The sequence below is a fragment of the Halichoerus grypus genome, chromosome 2, assembly GCF_964656455.1.
Source record: "Halichoerus grypus chromosome 2, mHalGry1.hap1.1, whole genome shotgun sequence".
In the NCBI taxonomy this organism is placed as follows: domain Eukaryota; kingdom Metazoa; phylum Chordata; class Mammalia; order Carnivora; family Phocidae; genus Halichoerus; species Halichoerus grypus.
Window position 1 is genome coordinate 207,769,438 of NC_135713.1, and position 27,298 is coordinate 207,796,735.

General features: G+C 60.5%; 2 protein-coding genes and 1 long non-coding RNA gene across 7 annotated transcripts in view; 2 read left to right on the forward strand and 1 right to left on the reverse strand.

Annotated features, from left to right (window-relative positions):
- The first annotated feature begins 1,147 nt into the window (after positions 1-1,147).
- On the forward strand, positions 1,148-8,551 carry CHMP6 (charged multivesicular body protein 6). Its single transcript, XM_036113236.2, has 8 exons — positions 1,148-1,262; positions 4,110-4,219; positions 4,374-4,461; positions 4,542-4,628; positions 5,472-5,537; positions 5,733-5,813; positions 7,060-7,114; positions 7,586-8,551. Exons 1-8 carry the CDS (start codon positions 1,200-1,202, stop codon positions 7,639-7,641), a joined length of 606 nt encoding a protein of 201 aa, XP_035969129.1. The 5' UTR covers positions 1,148-1,199; the 3' UTR covers positions 7,642-8,551.
- Positions 8,552-12,083: 3,532 nt separating this feature from the next.
- Positions 12,084-23,945, reverse strand: LOC118549040 (uncharacterized). Of its 2 annotated transcripts, XR_013445273.1 has the most exons (5): positions 23,737-23,945; positions 17,850-18,055; positions 16,753-16,890; positions 13,237-13,390; positions 12,084-12,481 (listed from the first exon to the last, which is right to left on the reverse strand). It is a non-coding gene; the product is annotated as an uncharacterized LOC118549040 (long non-coding RNA). The 2 variants fall into 2 exon arrangements; XR_013445272.1 differs by lacking the exon at positions 13,237-13,390 and having other exon boundaries at positions 23,737-23,942.
- Positions 23,946-24,346: 401 nt separating this feature from the next.
- Positions 24,347-27,298, forward strand: part of BAIAP2 (BAR/IMD domain containing adaptor protein 2) — a 67,975-nt gene continuing 65,023 nt past the window's right edge. For 2 of the 4 annotated variants that reach the window (XM_036113225.2, XM_078066246.1), the window contains exon 1: positions 24,348-24,526. In XM_036113225.2, the coding sequence (XP_035969118.1) occupies positions 24,473-24,526 (54 nt within the window). In that variant the 5' untranslated portion in view covers positions 24,348-24,472. Of the gene's footprint in view, positions 24,527-27,298 lie in introns of all 4 variants that reach the window. The other 2 variants (XM_036113223.2, XM_036113224.2) reach the window with 2 other exon arrangements.

The window sequence follows — 27,298 nt, forward strand, 5'->3', positions numbered from 1 at the left end:
CCATGGCAGCTGGGATAGAGGCTATGGGCTCAGCAACACAGACTTCCCCTAACCAAGGCCCGCCTGCCCCCAACAACTGCAGAGTGCCCAGCCGCTCAACAGCACTGAGCCCCCAGAATAGCCCCGCTCCCTGGGGGGACCAGCCAGCCACCTGACAGCAGGCTGGCTAATAGGATGTTTCCATCATGAGGCAGTGACTTGTCCTCCCTGCATAGACACTTCCTCTGGATACGGATTTCCCTTCCCGCCTACGAGGCTTTCTGCCAGAGCAGCACCGGTGTGCACTGGAGGCTGGCCACACGGTGCCCACACAACACCGCTTCTGACCAAGGAGGTCATTTTGCAGAAGGAGGTGAGGCAAGGGGCTCATTCCCCGGGATTGCTCATCTCGGGCACGTATTGCCCACGAGCCACTGGGCTGTCAGGACGGTGGCCCGGCCCATTGCAGACTCCGTTACAGGATCAGCTGGGGTGACCGAACAGGGCTGGGTGCTGTCCTGTGAGAGGCAGTGTGCCCTCCAAACCAGGGACTCAGGGCCAGGACACACAGTGGGAACCAGGGCGGCAGGTGTGAGTGGCTCCCCACCCGAAAGCCCCGTGCAGGCTCTCATCCCCCAGGGCTGGAGGCTTCTGCCAGGGCACACGGAACCAGAAGTGGAGATGGGCCATGCTGAGCAGGTCCGGGCACTGAGCCGCAGGCCAGGCGGATCCAGAGTCACGGGGGCGCAGGGCTGGGTGGGCGGCCCATAGCTCTCAGGAGACACCTGGAAGCCCGCAGGTTGACTATCACATCACTAAACGCAGCATTTTGTGGTCAGCACCAGCCACGGGGCAGGGGCTCGGGTACGGGATTTCTGACCGCCTACGGATACTATCCACCGGTTACCTTGCAAGGATCCCACCTAAACAGGAGACTGGAACATTGGGTCTTCATCTGCACAGCTGGGGGACGTTCTGGAGGGCACGCGAAATGCGTCATTTAGGACTGCGCAGGCCCGGTCGGCAGCGTCCTCGTGCCACGGTCGCCGAGGCCTGCAGAGGCGGATTCGAACCGGTGGACCGCCGGCCGCTCGCCCGCACGCGCTTCGCCTTCTGCGGCGCCCGGCCCCGCGCGGCCGCCGTAGGGGGCGGGGCCGACGTACGGCGGCCGCGAGGGCGGCGAGGGGGCGCGGCGGGCGGGGCCGCGGGGCCGGGGCGCCATGGGCAACCTGTTCGGCCGCAAGAAGCAGAGCCGGGTCACCGAGCAAGACAAGGCCGTCCTGGTGAGAGCCGGGCCCCGGGGCGACGGCGGGGGGACCTGGGGCAGGGCTGCCCGACCCCCGGGAGGGCCTGCCGCTCCGCCGGACGGGCTTCTCGCAGCCGGGTCGCGGCGCCGGACCGCGGGCGGCGGGCGTCCCGAGCCCCGAGGCGCGTCCGCTCCGGGGCTGCAAGGCGATCGGAGCGAGGGCTAGCCGGAGCGCCGCGCCGTGTCGTGGTCACACCTGGTCGGCGGGCGAGCGCGCGCTCGCAGGTGGCAGGTTCCGAGTCCCACGACCCGGGCTGGGGGGCCGGTCCCGCCGGGTGGCCCGCCCCGCGCCCCAGGGCCGGGGGCCGCGGCCCAACCAAGGCGCGGGGTCGAGGTTCGGGGCGCGCCAGCCTCGCCTGGGTCTGCGAGCCTGCTCGGCCCCCTCAGCGCTCTCGCTGGGCTGCCGCCGCCCCACTCGGCTGTGTCCGCGGTGCTGCTGTTGCTGTTTGCAGATTCCGGGGAGCTCCGGTAGAAAAGTTAGTTTCTGTGGACAGAATCCTAGGATCGGTTCAGTGCAATGGCATGTGCACACCGATCCGTTTCTGGAAGGAGAAAAGTGTGCCAGGAAGGAGGTGGTCCAGAATCTGAGCAGAGTTTACCTTTGCTCATGCTTTCTTTTCAAAATTATCTGCAACAAAAATGCGTCATTTTTGTACGAAGAGAGAAATTCAAATGACAGATGGTTTTTTCACCTCGGCTTCAGAGACCCTATGTTATAAAAGGTTCTTAACTGAAGTTCCCCAGATGAAGGGGAATCGGGCACGTTTGTCGCTAGAGAAAATCTGAAGGGCGGTGGGTGCTGCAGGGGAGGAGCACTAAGCTCTGGGGAGGCAGGGGGCGCCCCTGGCGCCCGTGGGAACCCCCCAAGGCGATTCTCTTCTCCTAAGGACTCACCTTTGGGTTTCTCTGGAGGGAGGCCTTTCTGCTTGCCAGGAATTCAGTTTGGTGTGGCCCAGACTGGAACAACGCGGTTCGCACACAATAAACCGAATTACTGCCTGATGTTTTCCTAGGCTGTAAAGCTGAGAAGCTCCAGGCCCCAGTGTGCTCTCTGCCCTGTGACCCTCCGCTGACGCCTCTCATTTTACAAAGGAGGCAGTCTGGCCCCACCTGCTTCTTTTGGCTCATCTTCAATACTCTGTACACGCCCAGCTTGGACAGTGGCCCGAGGGGCAGGGGTGGGTGCCCAGCTCCCAGGGAGGAACGGCAGCCAGAGCTGAGAAGACTGCACACGTGGGCTGGTCACGGTGTCTCTGGGCCATGAGGCCGGGATAGTGGGCCCCTTTCACTGCAGCAAGGAGAATGTGTGCGGCCATCACCAGGCCTGACCCACAAGCCATGTGGTGCCCTGGGACAGGCACTAAGGAGAACGTGCTGTAGAGGGACCCATGAAGCAGGCCCCTGCAGACACATCTACGCTGGTGGATGGTTTCTCCCTATAGTGAGTCTTAAAGATGTACGAACCTTTTGACTTAATTAAGTTAATTAACTCAACAGTAATCGATGCTAAAGATATAAAGCTACACATGAGAAATGCCCTGTGCCTGCAGGTCCTCACTGTAGTGTCATCTGAAATGGTGAGATTTGGAAGCAATGTGAATGGCCTAAAATAGGACATGTGTAAATGACCCTGTGTCCTTTCTGGGACAGTACCGGGGGTCCCAGGTGCTTGGCAAGATCACACAAGCACTTCACCCAAATGTGCTGTCTGTTGTCGACTCAGACCCAGTGATAAGCGACAAGAGCAGGGTAGCTAAACACATCGAGAACACGTCTAAGGCCGGCAGAGCGAAGCCGGGATGGAAGGTCCCAAACCCTTGCTGTGGCTGGGCGGGATGGTGGCTCTCTGGGGCCCTTCTCTGTTGTCTCTGAGCCTTTGAGGCCGCGGCCACACTCTGACCTGCCGCTCTCCGCCCGAGCATCCCCAGCCGTGCTGTGCACTCTGACCTGCCGCTCTCCGCCCCCCGAGCATCCCCAGCCGTGCTGTGCACTCTGACCTGCCGCTCTCCGCCCCCCGAGCACCCCCAGCCGCGCTGTGCACTCTGACCTGCCGCTCTCCGCCCCCCGAGCACCCCCAGCCGCGCTGTGCACTCTGACCTGCCGCTCTCCGCCCCCCGAGCACCCCCAGCCGCGCTGTGCACTCTGACCTGCCGCTCTCCGCCCCCCGAGCACCCCCAGCCGCGCTGTGCACTCTGACCTGCCGCTCTCCGCCCCCCGAGCACCCCCAGCCGTGCTGTGCACTCTGACCTGCCGCTCTCCGCCCCCCGAGCACCCCCAGCCGTGCTGTGCACTCTGACCTGCCGCTCTCCGCCCCCCGAGCACCCCCAGCCGTGCTGTGCACTCTGACCTGCCGCTCTCCGCCCGAGCATCCCCAGCCGTGCTGTGCACTCTGACCTGCCGCTCTCCGCCCCCCGAGCACCCCCAGCCGTGCTGTGCACTCTGACCTGCCGCTCTCCGCCCCCCGAGCATCCCCAGCCATGCTGTGCACTCTGACCTGCCGCTCTCCGCCCGAGCATCCCCAGCCGTGCTGTGCAGCGATGCATCTGAGAACAGGCTCTCCGCCTCAGGGCTGTGGACACTGGGGCTGCCTCCCCCCTGTGCGGGGCGTCCCAGGCATTGCAGGATGCTGAGCAGCACCCCTGGCCTCCACCCACTGGTGCCAGGAGCAGGCCCCCCCCAGTGGTGACAGCCCCAGATGTCTCCAGACGTTGGCCCATGTGCCCTTTGTCCCCACGGAGAACTCTGTGTTAGAGGGTGCTGGGTGGCCTGCGCGGGGCCCGGGGCAACGAGGGCACGGTGTTGACCCAGGCCTGCGCTCTCGCAGCAACTGAAGCAGCAGCGGGACAAGCTGAAGCAGTACCAGAAGAGGGTCACCCAGCAGCTGGAGCGGGAGCGCGAGATCGCCAGGCAGCTCCTGCGGGACGGGAAGAAGGAGTGAGTGGGGCCCAGGGCAGGCTGTGCAAAGGGGCTCCAGTCCCCTGTTGGCCTAGAGCAGGGGGTGGGGTAGGCCCAGGAGAGGCCGGTGCGTGCCGGGTAAGGCCAGCCAACGGGCACGGCTGGCGGGTCACCATGCGGGTTCCCTCTGCAGACGGGCCAAGCTGCTGCTCAAGAAGAAGCGGTACCGGGAGCAGCTTCTGGACAAGACAGAAAACCAAATCACCAGCCTGGAAACGATGGTAGGCGGAGCAGGCAGTGGGGGGAGAAGGAGGTGGGGGAGGCAGGCCCCTGACCACCTGGTCTGCTTTGGCATCCTCAGGTCCAGAGTATAGAGTTCACCCAGATTGAAATGAAGGTGGTCGAAGGGCTGCAGATTGGAAATGAGTGTCTGAAAAAGATGCATCAGGTGGGTCCTTGCAGGGCTGGGGGCAGAGAGGAAGGGGAGCTGGGTGAATAAGGGGGCGGGGCTTGTGCCGGAGGCCACACCTGTGCCCAGGCCATTGGCCAGGAGCTGTTGGTGCCAGCTGGGAATGTGGGAAAGCCAGTTGCTACCGAGAGAAGGTGATGCTGTTGGTGGTGGACAAACCCAGGGTATTGACCTGAGAGTGGGGTGATGGGCACAGACGTTCAAGTTACTGGAAGAAAAGTCCGGTGAGGGTGCAGGAAGGGTGTGGTGAACTAACTGGGAGGGCTTCCTGGAGGAGGTGAACACAGCCTTGTCATAAGATGAGGCATAGAGGTGGGTAGCAAAAGGGGGGGTGAGGCCCAGAGAGGCCATGCCCAGCCCACCCCCATCTCCTGATGAGTGGACAGCAGGGGCTACACAGAGCGCCACAGCCACCCAGCTTCTCTGACCTCCGTCCGTCTCTGACCACCTCTGACCAGGTGCTGGACCTGCCAGGCAAGCCAAGGCACTTCTTTGAACCCAAACGAAATCAAGTCAGCTGCCCAGAGAGAGTTTTTGACACCTTCTTACTTATTTCTACCTGGACCTTCTAGGGCTGGTTGGGGTGCCCGGAGCTCTGGGGCGAAGGACCAGCAGGAGTCTGAGCAGTGCAGTCGAGGCTTCTGAAAAGACGGGTCTTTTCGGAGCCCTGGAGCCTCTGTGCATGGGCCCAGCCTGTGGCAGAAACGACCAGAACTGTGTCGTGGCCCGCGTGGCCTGGCTTGTGCCCTGCTGGCCCAGGTGGCCTTACTGCAAGGGCTTCTGTTGGTGCCTCACTGACGAGACTCCCTCTGCCCTGATTAGGTGATGTCCATAGAAGAAGTGGAGCGGATACTGGAGGAGACCCAGGAGGCCGTGGAGTACCAGCGGGTAGGTGTTGCTGGGTTCCAGGGCCCCCACCTTCCACCAGCCTGCAAGCGCACCTACCACCTGCGTGAGTGCCCAGTGGCCGCCCTCGAGTGAGGGGGGGCCTTGAGCCCCGGGTTGTCTCCTTCCTCCACAAGAGGCCACTTACCCCCTGCCCCAGCCTGGCCATGGTCCTCACCTCTGCTCTTCCGTTTGCAGCAAATAGATGAGCTATTGGCAGGAAGCTTCACTCAGGAAGATGAAGATGCCATCCTGGAGGAGCTGAATGCAATCACTCAGGTAATAGGACCTCTCAAACTGAGCACACTCAGGTGATAGGACCTCCCAGGACTGAGCACCGTCACTCGGGTGATAGGACCCCCAGGACTGAGCACCGTCACTCGGGTGATAAGACCCCCAGGACTGAGCACCGTCAATCGGGTGATAGGACCCCCAGGACTGAGCACAGTCACTCGGGTGATAGGACCCCCAGGACTGAGCACCGTCACTCGGGTGATCGGACCCCCAGGACTGAGCACCGTCACTCGGGTGATCGGACCCCCAGGACTGAGCACCGTCACTCGGGTGATAGGACCCCCAGGACTGAGCACCGTCACTCGGGTGATAGGACCTCCCAGGACTGAGCACCGTCACTCGGGTGATCGGACCCCCAGGAGGCTTCTGCCCGTCATGGTCCTTGGCCTTGGGTGAACACCTGCATCGGGTGTCACATGAGCACACAATCCTGGTTTTGCAGCTGGTGTTCCTAAAGCGACTAGAATTTGTCCTGCACTGAGGCCCCGTCTCCTTGTGTCCCTGGCTGACAGCAGGGGAGACTGGCCTGGAGAGAACGGTGTCCTGGGTTGTCCACCCGAGAACGTTGCAGGTGCCTGGGGCAGCGTGTAGCCAGGCGTGCCTGGACGGCGCAGAAATGCTCTGACTCCTCGCTCAGACCCTTCAGGGGGACAGAGTGTGGTTTTGTGATCACACGAGTGGTCTTTCCCATTGTGGCCAGGTCACTCACTGTCGCACGCAGGCCCCGAGGCCTGTGTCCGCTCCCTGACAGCGATCCCTGTCTCTGGGCCACCACCTCAGGGCTCCACGGGCTCACTGTGGCCCCCACCCGCCGCCCCCCGTACCCGCAGGAGCAGTAGCTAGTTAGGGTTGCTGCTCTCTGCCCTTCAGTGTCCCGTGGGCACCTGCCTCCTGATGTCCTTCCTCCCGAGGACCCAAGTGCCCCCTGAGCTGCCAGGGGAGCCGGCTGGGAGGTAAACTGCCATGCATTGCCCCCAAGGCAGCCCAGTGCCCCCTCGGGACTGGCAGCTCCTGCCCCAGAGCGAGCACAGCCGGGGCGCCTCTGCAGCTCCGGGACCCGTGTGCGTGCGTGTTCACACGGCCAGGGTGTGAACCGGGGTCTCCAGGGAAGCCCCCTGGGGTGATGCAAGTCTCGGCGGTGCCGGACACTGCGGACGTGGCGCTCTGGAGCTTTGGCGGGGAGGCTTCTCATTCACATGGCGTCCTACAGCCTCCGCCCTGTTTCTTGTAGGAGCAGATAGAGCTCCCAGAGGTCCCTTCAGAGCCGCTTCCCGAAAGGAAACCAGGTATGCCTTTGGAGAACAGTGGGTTCTAGAACAAAGCGCAATGCCCGGGCCGCGAGGTCCTTCGCTTCCTGCTTGGTGGAGGTTAGTTCGCACCTCCCCAGCTGGGTAGGCGGCCTGCTGGAGCCAGCTCAGGAGCACGGGCCTCACTCTGGGGTCGGGCCTGGGTCTCTGGGGTGGGGGTGACCTGGTGGAGCCTGACCCCCTTCAGAGATGCAGAGCTGGGGAAAGGCCGCGTCCGGCTAGGACGAGCTGTCCTCTGAATAGTAGGGCCCTGTGGTGTCACTCGCCGCTGGGGCCCCGTGTGGCTGGTGGTCCCTCTGTGTTTCTTTCTGCCCCTTTCCCCGTTCCTCCTTCACGCCAGGCCCCGCCCGGAGCGCGCCGCGTGGGACCAGGCTCCTCGCCACCTCCCCTCCTTCCTTCTGCCTTTGAGGTCTTCTCTACTCGACAGACACCTCTTTCTTTCCTCCACAGAGCAAGTCCCCCGCGAGGCCAGGCCCAAGCAGGTGGAACTGGTGGCAGCCTCGTAACTTGGCCTCCTCTTCCAGGACTGGCGGGGACTCCCCAGAGACTGGGGCCCACACAGTTTGGGTGCGTGGCCAGCCCTGGCCCGGCTCCCAGGAGGCCGGCGCCAGGCCAGGCCGGTCAGGTGCTGATGGAGCAGCGTGGCGCACACAGGCCTCCATCCCAGGGTGACTGCAGAGGGGCGCTTCCCTGGCGCTGCTGTCTTGCTCTCATTTCTGGATTAAATGGCAACATTCAGACCCTCCGGCCACACACGGCCTCTGACGCTGTGGCTCCCACGCGGCCACAGGCAGGCCCATGCTCCTGGTGCTGGCCACACTCCTGTCCCCGGCCCCGCGAGCCTCCACGGCCGCCTTCTCCGCAGCTTGCTCTCTTCTTTGGAGGGCGTGTCAAACCCACTTCCTTGCCCGCCCTTCGCTCACTTCTTGCTGCCGTCGGCTGGCGGCTTCCGTGAGGGAGTCCCTGCCGTGGCCTGGCTTCCTGACCTGCCCAGTCTCCGTGTCGCTTCAGGGCTGGAAACCAGTCCTCTGTGTCGGTGTTTGGGGGCGTCGGGCCGGCGAGGAGGGGCACCACCCCTGCTGGCTTGGGGGCTGCGGAGCCCCGACCAGCCCTCGTCACCAGCGGGAGCTTGGCCCTGCTGCAAAGGGACGTTCCTGGAGAGCCGGTGGTCTCCCAGGGCTTCCCGGAGGTGCTGACGGGCCCGCTCGGGTGGGTGCGGCCCCCGTTGCCCGGGAAGCTGCTGGGCACCGGGCTCTGCGACCGGCGGACGCTGTGGGGGGTGGTCGCGGCTCTAGCTGACGGCTCATCTTGGTATTAGACAATCCCGATGACATCTCCCTCCCAACGAGAACAGAAAGGGGATCCTCCCAGCCCCCCACAGGTCAGCCCCGTATTAAAGCTGATGCCTGCATGGTCCACCGCCTCATGGAGTGGGGTCCACGGGAGCACCTGGGTGGGTTAAAGTGTGGCTCCGCGCCTCTCGGGTCCCTGAAATACGGCCCCTTGACCCTCACAGGGCATTCACTCGAGGGCGCCTGCCTCGGCAGCACCACGTGGGGGCTGGGGACGCGGGGGCAGGTGAAGGTCCTCAGTGCGCCGGGCGGGGCTCCAGCACTGACCGCACCCTGGGCTCTGGCCGTCCCCTCAGGGCAGCTTCGTGTGGCAAGGTGCAGGGTAGGGTCCTGGTCCCCCTCCCGTGGAACAGACACTGGCGGTCCCCTCATTCACTGAGGCCGGCCTCAGACCCCTCGGGGTGAGGGAGGCTGGTCAGTTGGGTACCTCCTCCAGGAGGGGGGCTCGTTTGGAGTCCCAGTGCCCAGATGGGAAGCCAGATGCCCCAGGGAGTGAGCAGGCGACAGCAAGGAGAAGGATGGGGGGTGTCCCCCCTATGGGGGCTTCCGTGCCCTTCAGTCGGAGGGCATGATGGGATGCAGCCGAGTTGCCCCGGGGGGTGGGGGTGAGACCCGAGCTGAAAACCTGGATTTGGAGGTGTAATGCCGGCCTCAGCCAGGAGAGGGCTCTCTGCCAGGTAATTTGGGGAAATTTGCAGGAAACTGGCATTGCCGGTGCCAGGCTGGCTGCTGGGCCCCACCCATGTTTCTGGTAACACAGCCAGCCACCCCCAAGACTGCACAATGGCCCTGAGGGCAGTTCTGAGAGACAAGGAGGAGCAGGCAGCCTTTCCATCCAGCGACCCTGTCCCACTCTGCAGCTGCCGGTCCAAGAGCGTGGAGGGAATGGTCGGCCTGGTTGGGGGAGGTGCAGACCCCACTGGCAGGGTGGACCCCTCTCCTTTCTGTCTGCTCCCCAGGACCCCAGAGCTCGGGGTTGTCTGCAAGCCTGCCCTTTGCAGTCACAGGCTGGCCTCCCTGAGGGCTTCGTTACGGGAGCTGCATGGTGGGATGTCAGGGCTCCAACTGCCCCCCTGGTGAGCGCCTGGAGAACCCGCCTGGGTCTGCATGGCCCGCTCCCTGGCATGGGGAACACAGCAAGCAGCCTGGGCGTCCTGACCTGGGCGAGGGGCACCCCCATCTCCTGAAACAGCCCAAAAGTTGGGGAGGGAATCTTGTCCTCTCGCACTGTCCGAGAAGTTAGATCTTACGTACCAATTAATCACCTTTTCTCTGTTTACACATTTATTCTGTTCACCTAGGGAGGTTTTGCCCTGAAACCCAGCATGACCTTGAGCTGACTCCTAGGCTCTGGCCCTAGAGGTTGCCTGGCTTGCCAGCCCGTGTGTGTGTGTGTGTGTGTGTGTGTGTGTGTGTGTGTGTGTGTAGGGGGGCCGGGATGACCCCTCCTGCTAGGATGAGCCTCACATTGATCCTGCCCAGCACTGAACCCTGGTCTTAAAATACCAGTTACGTGACCCTGACGCAACTTTGTTCTAATCTACAGGGCATAGCCCTCAGGAACACTATAGACAAGTGAGAACTGAGTTCAAGCCCCTGGTGGCAGAGCTGGTATCCTGCCCAAGATCAGTGGGGGCTAGGGAAACAGGTGGGAGAGGCCTACAGGGGAGCCATGGGGCCATCAGACTAGAGAGGACTACTTGGGGAGCTGGGACAAGCCTGGGACAGGGAGGAGGGGTGAGGACCGGGCTCGGGGACCATTTTGGTGGGATGCACATTTGTCCCCAGTACAGGCAGCATGAAAGTTTAAAAGCAGGGGATGGGGAGGCGGGGGCACCCAGGATGAGATGGGGGCACCACCCAGGATGAGGTTGGGCACCCAGTTACGGAATGGGGTCTCCCGGGCCCACCTGTGTGCCCTGCCCTAGGGAGGCCCCCTCCCCACCTACATCCACCCCATAGGGTCTCCCTGAAACCCTGCCCTACCCAGGGAGAGAATTGGGGGACATCAGGCAGAGTGTGGGGCATTGTCCTGACAACACGGGCTTCTGGAGGTGCCAGCTCCTCTCTGTGGTCACTCACTGGCCACAAACTCAGGAGGGGGTCCCTGCTGCCCTGTCCACGTCCACGTGCACAAGAACAGTCGAAGCTCAGAGTGGCCACTGGAGGCCGGCAGAAGCTGTGGTCTGAACCAGCCAGGCTGACAGGCTGCTGGGACAAAAATCCTTGTTCTCCAGAGGATCATGACAGACCCAGAGTCGACACAACACAGCAGCCAAGATGCCGGATTAGAACAAAGAATCACGAAAACGTGACCAGCTTCCAAGGGAAAAGACAATCAGCAGATGCCAACGCAGATCCAGGTGGCGGGATTATCAGAACTATGTCACAGAAGGTAAAGTTAAACACACTGGAAACCGATGGAAAGATCTCAGCTGGGGAGTAGAGAGGATACAAAAGAACAAGATGTAAATTTCAGAACTGAAAAATATACCAAAAATACAAAAAATTAACAAGCTCAACTGCAGAAAGGTGTCCAAGGAAAGACTCTATGAGCTGGACGATCAGCCAACAGAAATCATCTGGTCTGGAGAAGAGACGGAAGTGTGGGGCAAGTCCATGCCTCGGGGCAAGTCCATGTCTCAGGACCAGTGAGACAGGATGAGAAGGTCCAACGCTGTGTTACTAAAATCCCAAGAGAGGAGAACATGATAGCAGGAAAAAAATTTTTTTGGAGAAAGACTGGCCGAAAAGTTCTCACATTTGAGGAAAGACTTCAACTTACAGACAAGAATTGCAGTGACCCCCCAACAGGGCCAATCCAAAGTAAGCCGTGCCTAGACATATCATAATTAAACTGCTAAAAATTGAAGGCAAAGAAAAAAAATCTGGAAGGCTCCAGGTGGAAATGAAAGCTGTAGAGAGGAACAATGATCCGAACAAGCACTGGGATCAGAAACCACAGGGGCCAGAAGATGGGGAAGCAGGTCTTGAAAGTCTCTGAAGACAACCGTCAGCCCAGAGCTTTGGGGAGGAAGGAAAAGCGAGGACACTCTTCAGCAAAGGGAAAGAGCTGGTTGTGCAGACCTGCTCGAAAGGAGCTACTGAGGACACTTTTCAGGCCGCCAGAAAATAATGCCACATGGACATGTGTCTTCAGGAATGGGGGAAAAACAACAGAAATGGTCAATATCTGAGTAAATAGAAAAGATAATTTTCCCTCTCAGGTTTTTAAAAATGTATGTGACTGCTGAAAGCAAAAATTCAATCACTGGTGGGGTTTTCAACACCTGTGAATGCCCACAGCTGTGACGTGAAGGGAGGGGGTAAGGCGTCTGCAGTTAACTCCAAATCCCCTGCGGAAGGGTGGGCGTGTAGCGGAAACCCCTAGTGTGACCACACGTACACACAGATGCAGCCAAAAATCCGAAGGTTTTCAAACAATCCGAAAGAAGGCAGGAAAGGGGTAACAGAGGGACAGACAGAACAATAAAGCGGTGGATCTAAAATCAGTTCTTAATAACCACATTATATATAAACAGTCCAAACACACCAATTAAAGACAGATTGTGAATAAAAAACAAAAAGCCTGACTGTGCCATGTCTAAGAAGCCCACTTTAATATAAAGACAGGAAAAAAATAAAAAGATGGGGAAAATGTATCTTGGGAGACGCGAATCTGGGGAAAGCTGCAATGGTCACATCAGCATCAGACAGCGTGGATTTCAAGACGAATATCGCCGAGACGGGGGGGACGTCACGTGACAAAGGCAGGCATCGCAGTCCGAGTACCCACAGGACCACAGCACTTCAACGCACAAGCAGCAGAACCGAAGGACGGACCATCTCTTGGAGGCTGGACACGAGGCAGCCAGCCTTCCAGGATGAGGATGGAGACCAGCCGGACCGACTCGCCCACGGCAGAGCGCACGTTCTGTTCACACGACACGGAACGCTCGCCAACACGCACCGTGTTCTGGGCCATCCCGTAAACCTGAACAAAATAAAAAAAAAAAAAAACTGAAATCCTACAAAGTATGTTCTCAGACCATAAGGTAATGACTGGAAATCAATGACAGGTCTCTGAAAGATCCACAGATATTAAACAATGGGGTAAAGAGGAATTCAAAAGAGAAGTTAGAAAATATTTTTTAAGTGAATGAAAATTAAAACATTAACATTTGTGGACTATAGCTAAAGTAGCACTTTTCCTCTGAGGGAAATTCATAATACTAAATGCATATTTTTTTAAAAGGAAAGTTTCTAATCAATGAGCTAAACTTTCACCTTAATTAATTAGAAAAGGGGCAAATTAAATCCAAGGTAATCAGAACAAAGGAAATAACAGCAGAAATCAATGAAGACAAAAACATGAAAGAAAAATCAGTGACAGCAAAACGCAGTTATTTGGCAAGCTCAGTCAATTTGATGAGCCTGAGCCAGACTGACCGGGACAAAGGAGGCACAAATTACAACATTGGGAATGAAAGGGAACCATCACTAGAGACCCTGTAAACATTAAAAGAACATTAAGAAAATATTAGTTTTATGCCTGTGAATTCATCAATCTAGAAGAAAGGGACCAATTCCTTGAAAACCACACACCAGACAGCTCGTCGAGGCTGCCCGGATGGGGCGCGCACTCAGGTCTGCTAAAGAAATGCAGTCCCGCTAGACACCAAGGGGAGACATCATAGCAATTCTGCACGAACTCAGGGAAAGCCGATGAGGGAGTGCTTCTCAACGTACTCTACCAGCATCCGGCATGAACACAGACACAAGATCCTCAGCAAAACAGGAGCAAACCGAATCCAGCAATATGTAAGAAGGGCTCTTCATCCTGGAATAACTTGATTCTGGGATCAATCAAATGGGGTTTATCCTGGAAATGTAGGGGTTTATCCTGGAAATGTAAGGTTCATTCAGCATACAGATATCAATCAATGTAATTCACAATATCAACAGACTAAAGAAGAAAGTCTGATGACATCTCAGTAGATGCAAGAAAAGCACGTGACAAAATTCAACATCTAGCATTAAAAAAAACTTTGCAAACTAGGAAAAGAGGGAACTTCTTTATAAAAGGCATCTGCAAAACCCTACAGCTAACAGCATGCTTGATGGCAAAGGGCTGAATGCTCTTCCCCCATAAGACGGGGAACCAGGCAAGGGGACTCCTCTGATCACTTCTATTCAACATCACATTGGGGGTCCTAGTCAGCAGCATCAGGAGAGAAATCAAATGCACACACGTTGGGAAGGAAGAAAGATAAGTTTCTAGTTGTGGCAACATGACTATGTATGTAGAAAACCCCGAAGGATGGGGCGTCTGGGTGGCTCAGTCGTTGGGCGTCTGCCTTCGGCTCAGGTCATGATCCCAGAGTCCTGGGATCGAGCCCCCATCGGGCTCCCTGCTCAGCGGGAAGCCTGCTTCTCCCTCTCCCACTCCCCCTGCTTGTGTTCCTGCTCTCGCTGTCAAATAAATGGATAAAATCTTAAAAAAAAAAAAAAAAAAACCCCGAAGGAATCTACAGGAAATCTGTGAGAACCAACCAGCAGGTTAGTGAGCTTATGGACTACCAGGTCACTGTATAAAATTCCATACGTATTTCTATTTACTAGCAATGAACTACTGGAAGCAAATTAGAATTTTAGACTCGGGAAACAGACTTCCACTGCCTAGGATGGAGTAGCAGGCGCCAGGCCAGGGTGCCCACTACAAACTAGGAAAAGGACAAAATACAGAGCTCGCCCTGTTGGAGCATCTGAGAGCCGTTGGGAGCGTTGCTTGCGCCTGCTTTGAGAAAATCTGAATCACGGGCCTTCGATATTGGCAGCTCTTTGCCGGGGGGGGAGGGGGGCCGCGGTGAGGAAGCTTCCAGCAGGCCCCCTTCGATACACAGCCTTCGAAGGGCCTGGGCGTACAGCAAGGAGAAAGGCCTCCAGTGGCTCCCACAGCTTAAACCCTCTGCCGAAGACCATGTGTGTGCACCATCAGATCCCCCTTCCTGGCTCCGGGTTCCTCACCACGGTTGGGCAAGATGGCCCGCCAGAGGACAGGGAGGGGAGGGCCGGGCCCAGGGTGGGAGGCATCTGGGCAGGCCGGGAGGGCCGTGGTGCAGTGGCAGCATGACCCCAGGGTCGGGGGCCGCTAGATGGACCAGGTAGCTCTCCACGTCCCCAGTCACCTACCCGATCTCCTGACAAAGCCCGATGCTGCTCAAGCCTGAGGCTCTTGACCACCAGGATGCAGGTGCAGCGGCCCAGGGCCCTGGGTGGGGAGAGGGAGGCCTCGTGGCCCAGGGAAAGCCCCTCCCAGGTCCTGGCCTCTGTGTGACAAGGCTGAAGCCTGGTCCCACCCCACCTGTCCCGGGGGCTGGTGGTCAGAGGCCTTGGGCAGGTTGCTGGAGCCTGGCTCCCTGGCTCCCAGACACCACCTGGCAGCCCGGTCCTGCCAGGGCCACAGACGGTCTGGGCTCCCACCCAAAGCATCCGCGGGCAACAGGTCAGCACTTCCATTCACTCTGCGTGTCTGAGGGCAACTGCCCTGTTTGTTCCCTGAGAGCACCGGGCAGGGGAGGGGCTGCAGGTCCTCGAAGACATCTCAGATGCCGGACAGCCCGGGACCGTCTTCAGGCCAGGGGGCTCCATCTGGAATGCACCCAGGAATTGCTCAGCTCACAGAGTGGCCCGTGGTCCTTGCTGCTTCTGGGGCTCTGCCTGGGCTGCAGGACGCAGCTGAACCGGGTCCAGGGAGTCCCTTCGGTAGCTGGGGGGACGGGGGCCGAGTTTTGGTCAGAAGCCTCTGAGAGCGGCTGTCTGGCCTCCAGGGCTCACTTCCCTGATGGAGTTCTGAAATAACGAAATTCTAGAGAAGTCTGGCTCCTCCAAGGAAAGCGCCACACACGTGCCAAGGTGCCCACTGTCACGAGGCTTCAGGGAAATGCAAATCAAAACCACACTGGGACACCACCTCCCATCCACCAGGATGGCCAGAACCAAAAAACAAATCACAAAGCCGGTGAGGAAGCGGAGAAATCCGAGCCCCTGCGCGGTGCTGGTGGGGATGTGCGATCGTGAGTCACCAGGAGGAACAGCTGGGTGGTTCCTCAAAAAGCTAAACATAGAGCCACCACGTGACCCAGCAGGCCCACCCCTGGAGACACACGCCACGGACCTGAAAACAGCGTTCCAACAGAAACATGCGCGTGCGGGTTGGCGGCAGCACCGCCCACGGTCCCCCGAAGGCGCAGACCTTCCCGCGGCCCCACCGTGGACGGACAGCACGCGGCGCATAGTACTCAGCCGTGAAGAGGACCAGGGAGCTGCCACACGATGGACCCCCAAGAAATGCGCCAAACGCAAAAGGTCACACGGGGTAGGATCGCACTGACGAGAAGCCCACGGATGCAGAGAGCAGGTGCCAGCCGTGGGCGGGACGGGGCTCCCTTCGAGCGGATGACAGTGCTCCGGAACCAGATGGGGGAGGTGGGCGCAGGGCGCGGTGAACGCACTCGACGCCTGTGATGGGGACGGAGCTGCACACTTCGAAAACGCTTCCTCTGTTATGTGATCTTCACCTCAGTCTTCAAACACGAGGTCACAGGGGCTTCTGAAGATACGGGTCACAGCCAGGGCTGTCAGGGGAGGGGACCCCATCCTCTCTCACACGTATGACCTTTCCTTCCTCGCTGGGCCCCAGGAGGACAGGCTCCCGGAGGTCTATGGCTTCGCGGGGCCTCGAACATCATCAGAGAATTTCCCGTCCCTCAGACCCGGAGCCCTGCAGCCACCGGCCGACTGCCCAGATTCAGGGGCAAGCACGACGACTGACACAACCGGAGTCCATGGCTGCCCTGTCCCTGTCACCATCCCACCCATTCCTGCAGCCTGTCCACCCGGCTGTCCTCGAAGATGCTCTGCACATCCCTGCCTTGCCTGGGCCACGTCTCTCTGCACCGGGCACCAGTCCCCATCACCTTTCTGGGCCGTCCACCAGGTGGCAGTGAAGGCTCCCCGATGCCCAGTCCCTGCCCACTGGCCCAGGCCAGCGCCCCGCCTCCTCTCCGCAGACCAGGGGGCCCAGCTGTCAGGCCCCCTGCTCCTGCAGGCGGAGCTCGGCATAAACTCAAATGCACCTGCACCCTCGGCCTCTATACCTCCCTCAGACGACAGGGGGGTGCCCGTCCAGTAAAGCCACGCAGGGCTGTCCTAGGACTGACACTCCCAGTCAGACCAGACCTGTCCCAACCGCCTGCAAATTACCAGCTCAACTTCCCAGCCACGCTGCACTGAAATCCCACGTCGGCTCTCCAACAAGGAGCCTGTGTCCCCGCAGGAAGAGTGTCGGCTTTTACTCTCCTGATGCAGAATCAAGGTCACTGACGTTTCCCAGCAGGAACTCTGCAGGCCAAAGAATGAAGGAAAATTACAACTGAACCCAACACACCAGGCCCTGAGGCCGCACAAAGGACTGTTGGCACCTGCGGTGCAGAGAAAGTCTCGGAATCTGGGTGTGAATTAACAGCAGAGCTGCCCGAGCTCCCCTGAGGCCTCGCTTCTGTCCCCACAGAGTGGCACTCTGTAAAGGCCACATGGTCGGCGTGGAGGTTAAATGTCACCCCAAGCTGTTTAAGTTGTTTTTCCCCACGGGTGGAATGTTCTTTTCATAGGGACATCCAGGCAACAGCCAAAGTTTCCAGGAGCCTCTGCAAAAATGTCTGTTTCTTCCAACTCTTGAGAGAGAGAAAGAGAAAAGCCTGATGGCGTAAATCATATTCTCAAGCTGGAAAACTAAAATGATTTTTCTCAAAGTGATGTCACCTTCCGACCAGACCTGCCGGGGAAGCAGTTCTGAGACTCCACACTTCTTTGGGATCTGAAAGCGTGGTGGTGGCCTGGCTCCTCGAGATGTGGAGCCCCAGCTGCAGCCTGTGTCCCGGAGGGACCGCAGAAGGGACTGGCCCAGCGTCCCCAGCCCGCTGCGTCCCCAGCCCGCTGCGTCCCCAGCCCCTGCCAGAGGCCAGGTGCTTCTGTGGCTTCTCAGTCTGGCTGCCCTGTGGACCTGGACTATGGGCATCGCTCTCCCCAAGACCCCAGACTCCTCTTCCCAGAATTCCCTACCATTTGCTCCAGGAGCTCGTAGCCAAATATCCTCTGTCCCCCACGGGTGTCCACCTGCACACGCCCCGGGCACCGGAGCCAGCCTGGCCCCTTGGCCCGCTCTGCTCTCTGCCTGGCCGGTTATATCACAGTTATTCTAGCACATTCTAGGGTGAGCCGCAGCAGAGGGTAACTATACTCATGTGCTACCCAAGGGGACGGGACCTCACATGTCCCTGTGCCACGTCCAGGGGACACACCTGGCCCAGGAGAGCCCCCTGCATAAGGAGCCACCCTAGACAGGGAGACGACAGGGCGGCCGCAGTCGGGAACCAGGGACACACCGCTGGACCAGTCTTGGCAGATGTCCATGTGCACGCCGGACAGCAGGGCAGCTTTGACCCCCGGCGGGCCACCCACAGGCCGAGCCCGAGTGGGCCTCAACGCCGCCCGGGGGTTTCAGGATCTGCAGCGAGAAGAAAAAGTCAGATTTCAGGGCTGAAGACAACATTTTAAAATCCGGCTTTAAATAAACATGGAATAAAAAAAGAGCGAGCGGAGCCTCCGGCAGCTGAAATTAGAAGCAGCAACCCTGGGCAGGGGGGCCATCTGTGTGCACCAGGCAGCGCCCGGGGGCGGGGGCTGCCTCGACGGGGAGGGCCGCCGGGACAGGCCAGACCCCGTTTCCCAGGGCAGCCCCGAGCCCCGACTCCAGAGAACAAGTCCCCTCCTCTCTGCTCCAAACCACCTTTCCCATCACTGTCGGGGCCGCTCGAGTCTGATGAGAGGCAGAGAGAAGGGCACGAAGACGGCGGCTCGGGGCGGAGGGGGAGCGAGCCCAGGGCAGCCTGCGTCTGTGTCTGGGGCCTCGTTGTCTCAGCGGCTCCCCGAGGGTCCTCCCCACCCGACCCCGCCAGGGAGGCCCAGGGACGGGACTATTTAAATCTGCACTGTCAGCTACCCGGGAACGATCAGCAGGTGGGTGCGGGAGCTGGCGGACGCGGGATGACGCTGACATGCAGAGGGGGGAGGAGCCCCGAGAAAGTCGGAGCCTCTTCGCGCCCTGGCGCTCACCCCCGCGCCGCCTCCCACGGCCCCTGGAGTCATGCCGAGGCGCGCGGATTATGTAAGGGGGCCGGTTGCTGGGGAACCTCTCCCACCCAGCCCTGCCACGCGGCCCCCAGCCCTGCCACGCGGCCAGCACCTCCGTCTCCTCCACCCGCCAGGAACCCCTTCAGGCCTTCCCGCCGGCCTGGCCCCCAGGGAAGCTGGGGAGACGTTCTAGGTGACGCTGAGCCCCCAACCATGGGCCAGGAGGCCACACCTGAGCCTGTCCTGCACTTCTCCATCTTCCTGTGTGTGTGTCCGCCAAGCAAGCTCCGGGCCTTAGAGACCTTAGAGATCTTGGGGACAGAGTCCCTTCCCGGGCACGCCCTGTGCCCCCACGTCTGTGCTCCCTCGGGGACAGACAAGGTAGAGCACAGATCCCTCCAGGCCCAGGCTGAATCTGTCCCGTGTAGGGCCAACGTTTTGACCACAGTGGAGAAAGCCTTTAAACTGCGTTTAGGTCAAGGATGAGCAGGTTTTGGGGAAAGTGCAAATGTGAGTAAACTGCGGGGGAGGGGGGAGGGAGACAGCCCCCATCCGGGGTGGCAGGAGAGCGGCCGCCCTAACTTGGCCTCCACTCCTGTCCTGCTGTCCACAGACCTGGCCCAGGGCACCCTCTGTGGGGACAGGGTCACTGCTCCACCTGCTGGCCCCGCAGAGGCGGGGTTCTGGGGGGGGTGGGCTGCAGGCTGCACGGAAGCTGGTGCCCCTCTCCCTTTAATAAACTTTTAATTTCAGGGCAGTTTTCAATTTACACCATTATTGCAAAGATACACCACCCCACGTTTCCTGCCGTCAACCCCTCCCGCCGGTGCACGGCCCGCGTCACAAATCAGGAACCAGTCTGGCTCGCTGTTGTTAACACAAGTCCACACTCTGTTCAGGTTTCCTTGGTTTTCCTGTCACACCCTCTCTCTCCCCTGGTCGTCACGTCTCCCCAGGCGCCTCTGGGCTGAGCCGTCTCTCCCGTCCCTGGTTTCGGGGGGCCCGGCAGTTCTGGGGGTGTTGGACGAGGTGCTGGGCGGGCCCTCCATGGGGACGTGTGTGATGTTCCTATGGAGCTTACACTGAGGTGATGGGTTCCTGGAGGAAGACCACAGAGCTGAAGGGCCTTCTCATCACGTCAGGGCCACATGGGGTCACAGGGACGCGAGCTGGCTCCCCAGCTGAGGAGCGCTCGTCAGCGTCTCCCGCGCTCTCGGGAAGGCGGTGGCCACGCACAGCCCACACATAAGGGCTGGGGAGTCTCCTGGAGGAATCCCCACTTTTTAAAGAGCAGCTTTTCATGTGCCTTTCTACGGGGCATCTGGGTGTTTTCCAGAAATGTCCGTCTAAGGGCTATTGACAATAATCTCTCAAACATCTGCGGGCTCGTCAGGTGCCAGGCACAGCTCTCGGTGCTTTTCCTGCCGTTTGCACCGCGAGTCTCCCGAGGCTCTGCCCGCCTCCCCCCGCCGGGGGCTCACAGAGGCCGGGGGAGCGCCCAAGCCCCGCTGGGCTGTGCCGCTGACTGGCTCCTGGTAACCGGCTCTGCCTCCAGTCTGCGTCCACTCCCTCACCGGCACACCCAGCCGGTAGACACCAGGCCTAACGCAGGGGCAGGAAACGCGGCTGTCCTTTTGTGCTGGACAAAGCCGTGGTGTGCCGGAGGCCGCTGAGGTGACCCTCCTGCTGGCAGGAGGCAGGACTCCCCCAGGCCTGCGAGCTTCCAGCTCAAGGCGGCTCCAAGCTTTCTTGCTGATACTGCGGACAGTCACGGAGAACGTGGGCCTGGCCAGGACCCAGAAAACAGTCCTCTGGACACAATCGGACGGTTGTGCCATAACCCTGGCCCAGGCCAGTCACCCGGGGCACCTGGTGTGGACGGGGTCAGCAGTGCAGGCGGGGCAGATGGGAAAGGTGAGGTCCTGCTAGGTAGGCCCGTCCCTCCGGCCCTGGAACTTTCTGGTTACCGATTACAAGTGCTTTAATCCAGGAAGGAGAAAAGGAGGAGGAGTCTGGATTGGCTGGCTCCTTCTCTGAGAGCCAGGAGGAAGGAGGAAGGCGGAGGAAGAGAGAAATGGCCCCCTTGCCAAGCAAGCACACATGTCCCTGTGATCTGAGCCGAATGGCCACCCCTTAGGCCAAGCTCGGCAGAAACCAGGTTAGGCAGAAAGAGACACGGAGGTGAAAGCCCTTCAAAGTTTTGCTGGGTGGCCACCTCAGAAAGGACTCCTTCTGTTTAGCAAAAATTCACAAACCCTTGTGCCTGCCTGCCAGGAGAACAGCTTGCTTGAAAAGCAAGGCTGTCATCCTGTAATTAAATCTGAGACCCCCCTCCCTACGTGGCGCTGAGATGAAGCCACTTACATAACACGCCTAAAAATAAGCTGATGAAGAGACGCACTTTTATTCTCCCTGCTTCCAGCCCTTTACTCCTGGGCCACCCAGGCTGGGGTCTGCTGAGCTGGGGGTCGGCGTCAGCCGCCCCACATGGTCATGTTCTCACCTCCGACCGTGGCCCAGCAGCCCACACGCATCAGGGCCCGGGGCTGGTGCCCGGGCCAGAGGCCCCTCTGGTTCAGAGCTGGGTGCTGAAGATCCACACGGCTACCCATCTCCCCGGTCACGCAGACCACAGAGGTGAGGACCGACAATCAGGCGTGACAGGGAGGCCGGTGGCTACAGAGTGCCAGAGCACCTGCCTTCTCAGGGACCCCTGAGCTGCCCCCCAGCTCTGCCCCGAGGGCCGGAAGAACCCCACCCCGGTCTGCGGCGTGCTGGGAGCTGCCCATCTTGGCTGGCGCTGGCCCTCTGGCTAATCCTCTCCGACTCCTCCATCGTGACAGCGCCTTCCTCTTGCCGGGCTTGGAGGGGGCGGGCCAGACCCCAAGTCTAGGCAATGATTTCCTAGCTGCACTGACTGCCAACCTCCAGGCAAGGCACTCGATCCCACAGCCCCCCACACGCTCCGAGTTAAGGGGAGAAAGAACAAGTGGGTTTTATAAAGAGCTCAGAACACTCCAAAATAAAAAGGTGCCAAGACAAAGGTGCCCCCTTAACTCTGGGAGCTGGCACAGGGACTGACCTCTCAGCACCCAGCCCACCATCTAGCCCTGCCCACTGCTCGGGCCCTAGGCCCTTACCCTTGGCCCTAGCCCCGCCCCAGACACCATCACCACTGGAAGGCGCTTCCACACAAGGAGGAAAACCCTCAGAGAACACTGGTGTCTCCCAGGCGGGGGCTCAGACCCCCGCTGAAGACTCCTTCACAGCTGAAGGAGTGGGCGCGCCCATGCTGAAGACCTTTCTGGAGTCTGGTGGTGCAGAGAGGCCACCAGGCAGGGTACAGGTCTCCAGGCCTCTCTAGGACGGCCTCGCCCACGTCTCACTCTGCGCCTGCCATGGGTCCTGCCGGGTTCTCGGTGATGCTCGGTGCAATGCTCTTTCACTTTCACCTGTGGCAGGTGCTGACTGATGGCTTCCCTCCCCAGGACGGGCTGCAGGGCCATCAGCACGCCGGGAGGCAGGCCAGGCTCCAAGTGGGTCCCCTACCTCAGCCACTACCAAAAGTGAGCATGCCCTTGGGCAGGACAGTCAACAGCAGGAGCTTCTAGAGGGTGGGGTGGTGCTTAGGACTACGGAGGCTTCTCTGGAGAGGACCCTCTCCTCCCTCTACTGTCTTGAGACTGATAGGAGCAGACAGCTCAGAACTCTCCAGGCTGATTCCCCTCCCACAGTGATGAGACCCCCCCCCCCTCCGTTTTCCTGGCGGCCTCCACCTGTCATTCTTCTGGTCCCAACCACGTCACTTCCCTTCGGGCAGGCAGCAGCTCTACCCTCCACCCACCCAGCTCCACTCCACCTCCGCCCTTGACCCAGGTCAGGTCAACGGATGGTAGTCCTGGAGCTGGCTGGACGGAAGCGTGCACAGCATCCAGCTGGCCTGGAGAAAAGGGAAAGAAGGGAAGGAAGACAGTCCCAACTTCAGCTGCACAAGCACATAAACATCCCAGTGGTTAAAGCTAATCTGAACCGGCTTTCTGTCACTTGCAACCAAAAGAATCCCGGAATCCACATACACAGGAATCCACTTGAAAACACTGCAAGCAATAAAGAAAAAAGAGGAAACCAGAGCTGGGATCAGGAGGAATATTCAACCAAAAAGGATCTGCCTGTGATCGAAGGCTGGCAGATAGAGTAGGCAGGCTCTTCCTGAATGTCGCTTCCCTTTCTCGGAGGCGCTCCTACAAAGTGGAGCACACTCCATTTGGGTCCCGGGCGCTGTGACTTCAGGACTTGCCCGAGTCCCGTTCTGTCCACAGCCGTCTTGCGGGTCTGTGTCCCCCTGGGCACCTGCACTTGAGGAGACCTGTGAGCGACGGTCCTGGATGGGATACTAGTGGGGAGTGTCAGGCTCCATTAGAGGGAAACACTCAGATCTGCTGTTTTACAACCTGAAGCAAATAATTCCTCTACGTAACTCTAATTTATGTAAATATTTTCGCAAAGCAATGACAAGGGGAGCCGTGTGTGTCAGCTTGGTCAGCTTCCCCAGCAGAACCTCCCAGGAAAAGCCTCCAAAACCAGCAGCTCTGTCTGACCCCTTGATCGCTCAAGGGAAGTTCTCCCTCCACAAAGAAACTGCACCCAACAAGGGTCTTCTGCCATCGCAGGGTCCTCTCCTCCCCTGGGGGGCCCCGAAGGCCCCCCCATAGTGTTCTCTCCCCACCCCCCATCGGCCCCCTCTACGATCTTCCTGGCAAATTCTCTCCGTCCCAGCCGACGCTCCCCTCTCCAGGATTTTCCTCAGGGCCCACCCCACCCCCGTGGTCACCCCTCCCAGGGTCCTCCCCTCCCAGGGTCTTCCCCCAGGACGCAACCCCACCCCGGGTCCATCCCTCCCACAGCCCACCCTTCCAAGGTCCTCCCCAGGGTCCACCCCTCTTAGGATCCACCCCCAGGATCCTCCCTTCTCAGGATCCTCCCCAGGGTCCACCCCCTAAGAGCCTCCCGCCCATCCTCCTCCCCGTCGGAGACTCCGCCGGCCCGCACACTCACCTCCCGAAACTCCGGGTCCACACCGGACCCTGAGGCAGCATGCCGGCCTCTCTCCATCCGTTCTTGCGCCCGCACGGCCGGCCTCGGGCCGCCCAGGGACCTTCCCCCGCCCGGCGCGAGCCCGCGACCCCCGCCGCCTGCAGGGAGCTGCGCCCAAGAGCCGCCGCGACTCGCGACTCTGCGAAGAGCCGCCCCCATGCGCGCCCGCCGCAGCGCCCCCGCTCCCCCACCTTCCGCTCCCCTCCTCCAGCGCCTCCGGCCCACGCCGCCCCGCCCCCAGCCCGGCTGTCGCCCGGCCCCCAGGCTGTTCCCAGGGCTGCGGCCCGCGCCGCGCCTCCGCCTCCTCCCCTGCGATCGACAGCGCTGCCCACCAATCGCTGTCTGCAATCGGCCCGTGGGCCCCGCCCCCTCCCCCGTCTCCGGAACCCACCAATGGGAAGTGCGGTGCGGGGGCGGGGCCTGCCGGTTGCCTGGCAGCGGCGCGGCCGGGCGGAGGCGGCCGGGCGGCCGGGGGCGGTGATCCGCGCGCAGGGGGCGGGGCCTGCGGGGGGCGGGGCCTGAGCGGTTATAAAGGCGGTCGCCGACGCCGTGCCGCGTTTTTGGTCCGGCTCCGCGCGCTGCCCGCCCGTTCCTGCCGCGCCCGCCGCGCCGCCGCGCCGTCCGCCGCCCGCCGCCAGCCGCCGCCCGCCGCTGCCCGCGCCCCCGCTCCGCTCCGCGGTGCCGCCGGACCAGGACCATGTCGCTGTCGCGCACGGAGGAGATGCATCGGCTCACGGAAAATGTCTACAAGGTGAGCCCCGCGCCACCCGCGCTCGGGCCCGACCCGGGCGGCCCCGGGGCCCTCGGGGGTCTTCTCGGAGCGGCCGCGGGGACCCGGCGCAGCCAGTCGGTCACAGGTGGTCGCGGGCGCCCACGCTCCGATAGCCTCGCGCTGCCCCCTCGCGTCCGCCCCGGCGTCCGGGGGACGGGGCCCTCGGACCGGAGTGGAGCGGGGCGGGGGTCGCCGGGGGTCCAGGGGGTCCGGGGGCCGCGCCGCCCGTCCTCCCGCGCCCCGGGTGGCGTGGGGGCCCCGTCGTGGCCCCTCCAGCCGCGGTTACGCAAGCCCTTGGGCACTTTCTTGTCAACAGGCTTTCCCTTTGCACAACTCCTTCCCGGGCAGTCGTGGACGGGGCCCCAGGTGGGAGGTCGCGCGCGGGCAGGTTGGATGGGTGGACAGATAATCCATCATCTTATGTAACCGCGGAGGAGAAGACTAATTGTGTAGGAGGCTGGCGCGCCTGCCTCTGCCTCTGATGTGTGTGAAGAGTGTGGTTCGCGTCCTCCTCTGCACACTGTCACTGTCACATCTGAGGGCCGCAGAGCCCCGCCGGGAGACCCCTCCGAGGCCCCCTCCCTGGTCATTGTGTGCCTTGTGCACATGAACAGGCCTCTGGGTTTCTCTCCAGCGTCCATTGTGTCAGTTTACACCCTCACCCCGGGACAGCAGACCCAGGCTCCCGGGGACTCAAGGCCCTCTGCAGCCCCACGCGGGCATGTTCTCAAGAGGGAGACTCATGCCCTGGGCGTCCACAGCAGGCTTCTTACAAAGCTGTGCTTGATTTCAAAACCCCGTGTGAAGGTTAACTGGTGGGCTGGGAGGTTGAGGTGCTGGGTGTTTCCGTGGTAGGTGCTGGTTCTCGGGGCTAAATGGGATTGTGCGGCGCTGGCGGAGCAAGTTTCTAATTGTACTGAACAGTTATGGCCGTGCTTTCTTAGCCAGGGGCCTGCAAAGCCCTCCCCGTAAGCTCGCCCAGGCTCTGGACAGCCCCCGGGACACTTGCCCCGTGGCCCCTTTTGCTCTTCAGCTGGATTTCAGGTGGCAGACTGTGCTCCAATACGGCTTCTAATAGAGGTTTTAAAGTTCCAGCTCCATCACGGGAAGAATTCTGAAGCCGGTCAGGATTGACTAAGTCAGTTCTGGAGCCATGTTAGAGCTGCTGGTAAACACGAGTCAGAGGCTGATGAGGAATCGGCACGTAAAAGGAACAGCCTCTGGGGTTTTTGTGTTTGGTATCACAGAGAATCTGTGGCATACGTTTCTGTTGGTGTTGGTCTGCAAACGCTATCAGGGAAAGGAGGTTTATTAAATTATTAGTCATTAGTTCCATAACCGTTTGCTCATTATTGCAGGGGGTGGAAGGGAAGCGCTGGCTAGAGGATCTCTTTCCTATTTTCCCTGCTTCTGCCATGAAACCATGAAACGGGAACTTTCATGGTGAGAATCGCGAGGGGTGCGTGGTGTGGCTACACTCTGGGGAACCCCGTGATTGTCCTTACTAAAACTCATAAGCTGGGCAGTGAGGCATGCAGTTAGGGCTCAGCGGCTTCGAGATGGAGCTGTGATTTCTCTGGAGACCCGAAGGGAGATCTGCCAGCTGGATGGGGGCAGGAAGCTAGTAGGGTCTGAGTGTGAGGACCGTGCACCCCTCTGGAAGCCAGCTGGAGGGTGTCGGGTGCACATTCAACAGGCGAGCCCGTGCCGTGTGCCGGTGGGGCAGGTGGTTCATGAGCTCGCGTGGGGGGAGCGTGGCGAAGAGCCCTGAGCTCTGCGAGGCTGGACGCGGCAGGCCTTGGTGTCCGCAGGGCCATGCCCCTCCAGCCGTCCTGGTCACAGCACGCCCGCACTGCAACGCCACCAGGTTGGCTTTGTAGGTGACACTCTTCCTAACGCTCCGTGGCTTGACTGCCAAGTCTTGGAGTGCCGGCGCTCTTTTACTCTTTTGTGTTATGTCCCCGGGGAGCTCAGTGTTCCGAGGTCTAGCCGGCGCTGGGGGGCAGCACGGGCACCCTGGCCAGGCGGAAACCGGCCCACACCGAGGCACAGTCAGGGTGCAGCTGGAGCCGCCCCTGTGGACCTGGCTGGTCCGCCCTCCTGTCGGGGGGGGGGGCGTGCTGCCTTTGCGCCTGGGTCGGGGGCTTGCGGAAGCGTGGCCGGGCTGTGGCCCTGCTCAGTGTCCCCCGTGCTGCAGCCCAGCTGTTTGCTTTGGCCCTGCACCGTTCCAGCTGCAGTTCTGAGTGCTGTTTGCCTTGGCAAGAAAGGGAGCAGCAGGGACGCTCGTCCTTGGCCTTGCTGATTAAAAATGTGAGAGTAGAATGTACTCCTGCCTGGAAGAATCAGCCACATGGACTTTTACTTCTTTCCTTGTGGCCCGGTCCCTGTGGGAGCCACGTCCTGGAGGAACTTCACGAGAGGTGCAGGGAGAGAAGTGGAATGGCTTCCAGGAGGCCGCTGAGAGCTCACCTTCTGACCTGGGGCAGGGGGACACGCACTGAAGCCTTGTGGGGGGAGGCATGAGCCTGGGCCCTTCGGGGGCTGGAGGTGCAGGGAGCAGAGCCTGGCGTCCAAGACTAGTCTGGGGGGCAGCCCTGGGTGGTTGCCTGGAGTGAGGGACAGAGGGGGGCAGGCATCTACTGCTCAGAATTGAGCCCAAACCACAGCTCTCCCGGGAGAGACCTCTGAGTGACCCTACATGCTGGAAAGAGGTTTCTGCAGTAGCTGACCTCACTTCCCCCGGGGGGTTTG